This window comes from Buceros rhinoceros, unplaced genomic scaffold (assembly GCF_000710305.1).
Source record: "Buceros rhinoceros silvestris isolate BGI_N320 unplaced genomic scaffold, ASM71030v1 scaffold929, whole genome shotgun sequence".
Lineage (NCBI taxonomy): Eukaryota > Metazoa > Chordata > Aves > Bucerotiformes > Bucerotidae > Buceros > Buceros rhinoceros.
In genome coordinates, this window is record NW_010429527.1 from 42,277 (window position 1) to 52,129 (window position 9,853).

General features: G+C 44.9%; 1 protein-coding gene across 1 annotated transcript in view; it reads left to right on the forward strand.

Annotated features, from left to right (window-relative positions):
• HIVEP2 (human immunodeficiency virus type I enhancer binding protein 2) overlaps positions 1-8,272 on the forward strand; it is a 24,705-nt gene extending 16,433 nt beyond the window's left edge. Inside the window, exon 6 of the mRNA XM_010142648.1 lies at positions 6,493-8,272. Coding sequence (XP_010140950.1) covers positions 6,493-7,311 — 819 coding nt within the window. The 3' untranslated portion in view covers positions 7,312-8,272. The remainder of the gene's footprint in view (positions 1-6,492) is intronic.
• Positions 8,273-9,853: the final 1,581 nt, after the last annotated feature.

The window sequence follows — 9,853 nt, forward strand, 5'->3', positions numbered from 1 at the left end:
TGGGTGGAAATGGAAATATGCAAAACCCGCACAGCTGCTGTCTGCGCTGTTCCCTTTTGGTAAATCAGCTCTCAGGACCTGCCGACTTGGCACTTTTGACCGGCTGTAGCAGTCACAAAGCATTCTCTCCACAGATAAATTTGGTCTTTAGAGTTAAGGAACGACCTCCCTATGTATGCATTTATTTATTTATTTATTTAGCATGCTTCCCTTGCCACGTTTGATGCTGCTGCCCTCTCACTGCCTGTGTCATCATCCTGTATGTGTGGGTTCAGCCAGGCAAACTGTGACAGTCGCGTGCTGCCTCAGGGCTCCTGCATCCCTGCCCTCTGCCCAGCAGGGCTCTCCCCGATGCTTCCCCATTGCCAGTCTTCTCTGCTCCTTGCATAGTCTTTGTGGTACTTCTCTGTAGAGAAGAATTCAACCCTGGCCTCATAAAATCAGCATTTCCAGAGCTCTGGGGTGAATTTCTCTGTGGAGCCAGGCTGATGTGTTACCTGTGCCTGGGAATGGAGCGACAGATGAAGCTGGGCAAAGATAGCTGGAGCAGGGATGGATCGAACAAAGTCGAGATGCCACCAGTCTGGCTGATCCAAAAGTGGCTTCCCAGCTTGGCAGGAGGGTGAGGGAAAGCTGCAATGTGAGTGGCCACATGTGTAGAAGAGAGCAAGGCACAGGTACTTTTGCCACATCGTAGACCTGGCCCCATGGCCTGGTAAGTTGTTGGAGGGCAGTGGAGGGGGGTGGCTGACTAAGCAGTCCTTGAGGAAGGGCATGCTGAAACCCTGCTGCACTGTCATAGGGGTGATCACTGCAGTTCTACCAACAAAATAAGCACAACAAGAGGATAAAGAGCCACCAGTTTAATAGTCGTAATGTCTTGGTATCAAGTGGAAGGGGTTATATGAGACACTACAGCTGACATTTTGGAGGGAGCAGCAGTTCCTAATGTCCTGCATTGAGACGCTTCCACTGGCATCCTGTAGTAGAGATTTTGGACCTGTGATGATGCTGGCAAAAGGGTATGTAACGGTCACCCTTGGCCATCTGACAGTTCTTGCATTACAGCAAGACAGTTTGTCGTGCGTGTTATGCACACCTTCCAGCAAGACGTTTAGCACGTTGTAAGGACTCTTTAACACCCTTAGCTCCTTCTTTTGGAAAGTCCACCATGCCAGATGGACTTCTAACGCTTACCTTATTTTTAAAGTAGGAGCAGGCTTGTGGCAGTGAAAAACTCAGTGTCCTACAGAAAGCATCAATAACTCAGTGGCATGGTAAGGGTTTTGACAGAGAAGCCCAGGCCTCAGTACAGTCACTGGAAACCTGAATACAGGCATCACTAGAAGCAGAGCCCAGACAAACTTACATGAGGAAATGACAAGTGAGAATGATTGCCCACCTCAACAAATGACTGCAAGGAATGAAAGATGGATTCCTCACCTCTTGTTGCCTTTCTGGAAAACATGTTTTAGCCAAAGAGTAGTTGAGTTTAGGTGAAACACAAGTGTGTGAGAAGACAAGTAACACCTGAGCTTGCTACAAATGAAAGATGTCAGAGGAGAAAAAGGAATAAAGGCTGTTTTTCACTTTCAGAGAAGTGAAATCCAGCAAATCAGAACATGATTAGCAACTGCATCAGTGGTGCACATGCCAGTTTACAATCCTGCTTCCTCTTTCAGAGCTGCATTTTATTCCCAGTTCTTGCAGGAGTAAGAGTGGTTTTGTGCTGCTGGTGCCCGCAGTTCCCAGAAGAGGCCAGTTTTCTTTCTTATGCGCTGAAACTGGTGTATTTGCTGAAGTCTCTTTGGCCAGCGCTGGTCTAGTTCCCCTTCATGTTGCTTCCCGTTGAATGCTTGTGTGCTTTGGTGGTCTTATGCAAAGAGCTTGTAAAGTGCTCTGGCATGGAAAGCGTACACATAGAAAGCAACTGAAATTATTTCTCTAGGAAGTGGAAAAGAGCGTGGAGAAAGTAACTATTTTTGTAGATTGTATAAAAATAAAAAAAAAACAACCTTTTATTTCTTCAGCAGTTTATAACTCTTGCAACAGGATCTTCTCATTCTAAAGTAGCCTAAGGCTCTGGTTGATGGTGGTGCGCATTTAGCTTTGGCAATTTAAATTGGTGTCTTTTAATTCAAAGGGAAATCATCTCTTCTGTCAATGTCAGACGTTTCTACGCTTTCTGAGGCTGGTGCCATTATCAGAGGGCTCTGATTCTTCTCCCCAGTCATTTTATACCAGTCCTGAGAGAAAGAGTAGAGATGGGAAGGCTGCCTTTGTTCAACCGGAGTGCACTTCTCTCAGCATTTTAGGTTGGATCAGGCATACGTTTCTCTTGTCACCTTCATTGACCTTTGACTCGCATAGTAGAGTCTTGGAGTAAGTGACCTTGGATTGTTTTCAGATAAAAATAAACTGAAAAATATGCTCCAGGAATGCAGCAAGTATACTTAAACTGTGAGTGAGAAGAATATACATAGGGTCAGTTTGAAGGAACCTTCCCCTCCAACCCCACAACACTTATGTTGTGAACACAGGATCCAGCACCAACAGTTTCACTCTGTTCCTGCTTGTCCCCATTCCCATTGCACCCCACTACTCCCTAGTGTGGACCAGACCTCTTGCCTCTTCTTCCAGCCCCAGGGCTAGACACAAGGAAACTTATCCCCACCAACTGTTTTAGCTTCTTTGTTTGTGTTGCTTCTTTTTGTTGCACCTCTTACTCGTTTTGAAGTTGAAAGCCTGTCTTGATATAGTCAGAAGGGGTGAAGGGAGTTAGACACCTCTATATCCACTTGAAAGTCAATAGGACTTAAGGTCCTTTGATCATTCCAGATGTACAGATATTAAATCCTTTCCCAAGCACTCAATACTTTATCATCTTGAGTGAAATGCATTTCTGTACAGAGAGCCAGCATAGGACTCCTAAAGTCCAGGTAAACTGTAACTAGGACCACTGGTGTATGTGGACTGCTATGATGCATTCTGCAAATTGAGCTGATCCCAAAACCGAAGTCCACATAGATTTATAGTCAGTTTATTAAGCATCATGTCTTTTAGAAAGCACATTGGTAATATGCTCTGTTATAAAATTTAACAATAGAATTCCACACTTTATGTTTCTTAACTTCAAAAAGCCTCAAGTACATTATGATCTGGTAATCAAAGAGGTTGTTTTCCACCTACCATCTTTTTGCAAGCCATGGGGGGAGGTTGCCGGGAGGATGTCTGTGAAGGGTGCTTGGCTTTGGAATGCAATCTTCCTCTTCATCCACCACAGCCTGTTTTGGGTGATGTACCACATACAGGGTAAACCCTATCTCATCCCTGGTGCGTTCTGGGGGACCGGTGAAGCTGGATATGGCTTTGCTCAGGAGCATCGTGTGGCAGTCTAGCTTTATGACCAAGTCAGAGACTTTGGTGAAAAGCTCCTACATAATATTGTTGCTTGGGAAATTATGTCACCTGCAATTGCAGGGAAAGATGCTAAAGTGCAACAAATGAGAATTAATAGGAAATGAACTGGATTCCCATCGTCTGACAAAGAGAGGAGCTCCTCTCACTGCGCTGGCAGCAACCCATTCTGACTGTACAACGAGATACCATGACTCTGCACTGCGTTCAGTGATGGGATCTGATACTCACCCTGTCAACAGAATAAACTCTCTGGATTTTCAGGATGCTTGTTAAAAGGAGACAGCTCCTCTAATATTCAGTCTTATCTCGTGAATATGTGTATGTGTGTCTGCTTGTAGGTATGAAAATGCTAGATAATGGTAAAGGAACTAAAAGCAGAGTGAGAGGTATGGACAGTTATTAATGCCTGTATCCATTTCTGTTGGCCATTTCCAAACTTACCTGCCAGAGCCAGAGAAAGATAATCCAGTATGTGCTCAGCCAGGCTTGGAAGGCATCCAGTGGACATGTATACACTGTCAGTGTCTATGTAGAAATCAGACATACTAGACACTGCTGATCTTCAGGTGAGTGGCAGTTTCTGTCATGTTAGCCACCTCCTGTCTGTCCGACAAGGACGGACTGCTGCTCTGTTCCCTTTTGAAACCCTGTCAGAGCTGAACATGAAGCCAGTGTCTTTCTCAATTAGGAATTCGTATGTGCTTAGGTTTGTTCTTTGATGATCTTTGCTCCTTTATTTTGGTTGCTTTTTCTCTGTTTTGCTTAGCCTTCGTTCACATCAGGTACAATAGTGATAAATGTCATGGCTTAGGGAGCAGTGAAAAGGACACTATGACTGAGAAACGGGTTGACTGACCAAAGATGGGAAAAAGGGGGGGAGCAGGCAGCTGTGCAGATGTGAGGTTAGTGACGGGAAGGACTGACGGGGTGGGTGAACTATGTTGTGTGGCTTGGCAACTGCAGTTTATTCTGTAAATTTCTCCCCATTCAGCAGTGTAACATGCTGTCACTGTGCTTTCTTACGGCAAGTTTCTCTTTTATGAGACTCGAGTGTCTCACTTTCTGCATAGCAAAATTCCCAACATAGATTAGTGTCTGAGTAATAACATGTCTTCAGTTTGAGTCTGATGATTCTGGGTCACCCTTCCTGTCTCAACGTTGATTTATATTGAACAGGACAAAGCATCTGAGCACAGAGAGACTGAGCCCCTGGGTAGCACAGAAATTGAATCTTTAATTGCCCCTAAGCCAGTTCCCCAGGCTGGAATCAAGAGGTTGCTTAATGCCTTGAGAGCCTGGATTTCCCAGCAGTGAAGTGCTGCCACTTTAACGTGTTGGCATTTAGCAGCACAGTCTTTAGGCTGCACACCAGGACGGTGGCAGCAGTAAAGTTCTGGGGCAACTGATAGGTGGTTGGTCAATTTGCAGAAAAGAGATGAGCATTTTCATTCATTTAATTTCCTGTGGGAATCCCTGAGAGTTGTGTGGCCAAATCCCACATACAATTATGAAAATGCCATCCCGCACTTCTGTCACCATTATTCCTCTGGTCAGCAGTAAATGATATTTAATCATCAGATGGAAAACAATTTTTCCAAGTTAAGCATGACAAAAAGAGAAACCCAAAAGCCCAGGGCATATTTAGTACTGAGTGGAGATGGATCTATTCATTCTTCCAAGGCAGGAACTAATGGGAAGGCACTGAAAATGTCAATATCGTGGGACTGGTTTTTATTAGCCATTACAAATCCCACATTCTTCTCAATCCCATTATGAGCGGGTGAGTCTCCCTGTGACAGAATCATCACTTTCACTCACAGCTGATGCCTGTGCTTTGGTTATTATTTGTTTACACTACAGATAGGCCAGAGTGGTCCTCCATTGTCTTAATGACTCTAAAAATTTGGATCTTCACTACACCGAGGCACTGGAACTTCCATGGAAGTATCCATCTCCTTTCATCAAGATCGAGTAAAGTTCACAGGGAGCAGGTGTCTTCTCTAGGGCTCCAAAGCAGGATCTTGCAGCAGGCAGTACATGAAGTCCAATTTTTCCCGTACTGCCAAGCAGTGGTGGCAAGCAGAAAGTGTTTGTAGAATCATAGAATGGTTTGACTTCGTTTGGCTTGGAAGGAACCTTAAAGATCATCTAGTTCCAATCCCCCTGCCATGGGCAGGAACACCTTCCACTAGATCAGGTTGCTCAAAGCCCCACCCAGCCTGGCCTTGAACACTTTCAGTGATGGGGCATCCACGGCTTCTCTGGACAGCCTGTTCCAGTGTCTCACCACCCTCACAGTGAAGAACTTCTTCCTTATATCTAATCTAGCCTTTCCTCTTCCATTTTGAAACTGTTACCCCTGATCCTATCATTACACTCCCTGATAAAAAGTCCCTCCTTATCTTTCTAATAGGCCCCCTTTAAGTGTTGAAAAGTCACTGTAAGGTCTCCCCAGAGTCTTCTCTTTTCCAGGCTAAACAAAGTGAACTCTCTCAGCCTGTCCTCGTAGGGGAGGTGCTCCAGCCCCCTGATTATTTTTGTGACCCTTCTCTGGACCTGCTTGAGCAGGCCCATGTCGTTCTTATGCTGGGGTCCCCAGAGCTGAACAGATGTGTATTCCTCTGCAGCAAAGTCTTGATACCCAGAGTGGACTGCCAATACCGGCACAGTTTGCACAGTTCACCAAAGGAGGGTGAGATGGATCTCTTGGCCAAAGTCCTCCTGGTGAATGAAACTCTGTCTACCCCAAATTCTCTCTGCATTTCTGTTTGAGAGTAATACTCTTCGCTTCCTGGTCTAAATTGCTGCATTGTGTTGCGGAACACTCTCTACTAGCTGCTGGCTTTCACCTCAGAGGCGTTTGCCCTGTAGGGCTGAGCTAACCAAAACCACTGCCGTTGTTTGGATAAGCAGTAGGTGGAGTTTTCCAAGTGCTTTGGGATCCATCTGTTTGAAAGGTGCTGCATGAATGTGTGGTTGTGTTAGACAGGAAAACAGATAGGTGGTTTGGCAGCTGGACAAAAATTTCGCTAGTAGCAGCACTGACATTTCTTTTGTTTCTTCTGGTTACAGAGAAGGGGATTGTCTCAGGGGCCTTACTTCAACGTATATGGAGAAAAAGGAGGTATGGAGCACCGTGGGTCTAGCCCATTCTCTGAAGGTCCGAGCGACTACGTCTTCAGTCACCTTCCACTACACTCCCAGCAACAGATCCGAGCACCCATCCCCATGATGCCGATCGGGGGTATCCAGATAGTCCATTCAGTACCAGTGGCCCTTTCAGGTTTACATTCTCCGTCCGCTCTGGCCCTGCAGAGGGAGGGCTCTGAGGAAAAGCAAAGAGGAACTGCAGAAGTTCTTACAAAAGGATCATATAATATTTCTAAGCACCACGAGAAACGTACCTCTCCGCACAGCTTGCACCCCACCGCTCCCTCCAACGCGCCCTCCTCACCGTTGCTGTTGCTGACGCAGAACACGTCGGAGGACAATGTGGTAGCTACTGAGAGGGAGCAGGAGGAGAACATACAGACTTGTACAAAAGCCATAGCCTCTCTGCGAATCGCCACAGAAGAAGCCGTTCTGCACGGGGCGGAGCAGCTGCAGAGGCCGCCTGAGCCTCACCAGAAACCCTTAGAAAGTGCACATTTTAGCATTAAACACTTTAGTGGATCTGAGCCAGGCCAGACCTGCGCCTCAGCCACCCATCCTGACTTGCACGGTGGTGAACAGGACAGTTTTGGTACATCACAGACTGCGTTAGCCCATCCCACCTTTTACAGCAAGAGCTTTGCAGACGTCCGGCAGTTGGGCTTCCACAGCAGGAGCGATCCCCCATCAAGCACACAGGAAAGAAAAGATCCGTCATCTGAGAAGAGCAAGCCACATTGATCTGAGATGCATGGAGACTTTTACCCATACATTTACCCCTCTTTTTTTTTTTCTAGAGATAGAAGAAGTATTCAACTTTACAGCATGCCTGTTCTAAGTTACAGTAGTTTGCTATTATATATACTTTTGTTATATCAAAAGAATTAGATAAAATAACAAGTCATCATGAGCCTGACCAAAACTAAATTTGAAATTCTTATTGGGTCTGGTACTTTTAAATTGTACAGATGTTTGTGCCTTTTCTTTACTTTGCTTATATTCTTATAAGCATTTTTTTAGCAGTAATTTGTATATATTTTAGAATTTGTGTATCTGCTTTGTAATAAATGTAATTTCTTTCCTTTTTTGGACACTTGGATCTAAATGATGTAAAGCAAAACAGCATCAATATATGTGAGGTTGCACTAAAACATATTTTTATATGATTAAAACTGAACAGCTTTTATGTACAGCTCTGATTCTGTAATACTAATATTTATTTACTTTGTTTCATAAATTGTAAATTTTTTTCTTAATGTTGTGGATTGCTTTTCTATGTGAAGCATGGGATTTACTGTTGCGTACTTAGAACAAAATGTATATTGTAAAACAAGATATTTAAACTAGAGTATCTTATCTTATTCTGCCCTTATGCATTAGTTAAAAAAAAAAAAGATAAAGGATGTATCAGTCAGTTCTTAACTCTTGTAATTTTTTTTGTCTCGTTTGCCGGATTGACTATAACTTAAGTGCTGATTGTGATTTTAAACTGATAGTACCGTAAAGCATTAAAGTAAAACAATGTGCTATTGTGAGTTTTTTCAAAGCTTTATAAAACAGTTATAAATATATTAAAAGTATTTGGTCTTACGTGAACATGTTGATCTATATACTCCTTTAAAAAGCTATGGGAAAACATTCCACCCCATGTAAATATGTGCAAGTGCGTCGCTGGTGCCGTCTGTGTAGCGCACAGGGACAGGCGAGGTTTGTGGTGCTGCCGGGCGCAGAGCCGCTGTGCCGCCGGCTGCTGGGAGGCCAAGTCCGGCCGTGGCGTGACCCACTCCCCTGCCTCCAGCAGCTCGCTGGACAAGCGGTGCCCCGCCAAGCCCCAGCAGTCCCCTGCTCCTGAGGGCTGCCCGTGGGGTGTAGGTGTCATGCAGAGGTGCCCCAGGGTGTCAGAGAGGGGTTTGGAGTGGGAAAAATAGGTGTTTCCTTGCACGTGAACCCCACGGCCGGTCACTCCCTGCTGCGATACCCTGGTCAGCTTCAGGGGAGGCTCCCGTCCAGTCACAGGGATGGAGAAGCCACGGCCCTGCTGGCAAGGCGGAGAGTACCACCAACCACCCCGGCCTCTTCAAGGAGCAGGATTCACGGGCAAGAAAGTCACAGTCTTCCAGAGCAGGGTCTCCATCTGGGTGAGGTTTGCTCCAGAGGACAGTCGTGAGGAGCCTGGGCCTGAGTTCGAACACGTGTGGTGGGTAACCGCTGCCACCAGCAGCACGCACGCGTGCACACGCACACTCGAACACGTGCACGCACACAGGAAAGAAACCAACAACCTGGATTATATTTTGTGCTATTTAGTGGATTATAAATCTGTGAAACCAAGTTTGTATATTGACTTACAATACATTTAAGGAGTGTTCTTTAAAAAGAAATAAATATACAGTTACATGCACGAGGTGTCTAGTTTTCATGTGTTCTTTGAATTTGCAAAGTTTATTGCTGTTCCAGTATATTGTCCAAACCTTTTTTTGCCAAGCGCTGCTTTGCCTCACGAGGAGTGCCCTTAAGAATGTGAGCAGCAGCGAAAAATGTGGCTCATCTTTTAGCCTCCTCAGATATTATCAAACTAAGCCAGTTTATTTCTCCAGTAATACCATGCGGGGCCAGAACCACGGCTGGTACGTTGTCGTAATTCTAACATGATGGCCTATGACACGCATAACACCACGACGGACGGTGACCGCTTCTAACCGGTAAAGGTTAGTTTCCCATAGCCGCTGAGTGTTCCTGCCTTTGTTCCAGATCATTATGGTAACCTTGCCAAGATAAGCGTGTGCCAGAAAACTGGCTCATCTCAGACTGGAGAGAGGAGAAGCAGTATATGTAGTTGGAGGCGAGCAGCTTGTCGGATCATGCTTCCATAAAAAAAGGAGAAGTCAATTATACATTTTAAATAAACAAGCCTTATCTGATAAAAGCGGCTCTCTTGGTTGCATGGCTCTATTGAGAACAAAACTCTGCACAGTGATCTGCTAATCAGGTAATCACAGACATTTGATTAAAAGGGAACCAGGCAACCCCCAGTGGTAAATGCTCTATTCAAATTGCCTTTATAAGTAACCCCCTTCCAGTAGGAGTCACCTCTGGCTTGTTTCATTATTTTTAATTAATTTGCAGCTGCAATTTACCATCCACCTTTTCAGCCTTGGGGCATCTTTTTTTTTTTAATAATCATTGAGCAAGTATCACTGAAATTACGTGTGATATTTTTGGGTTACAATGGAGCAACCCTAAAGAGGTTTCAGGTATTTATAATATTTTATTTATTTTATAA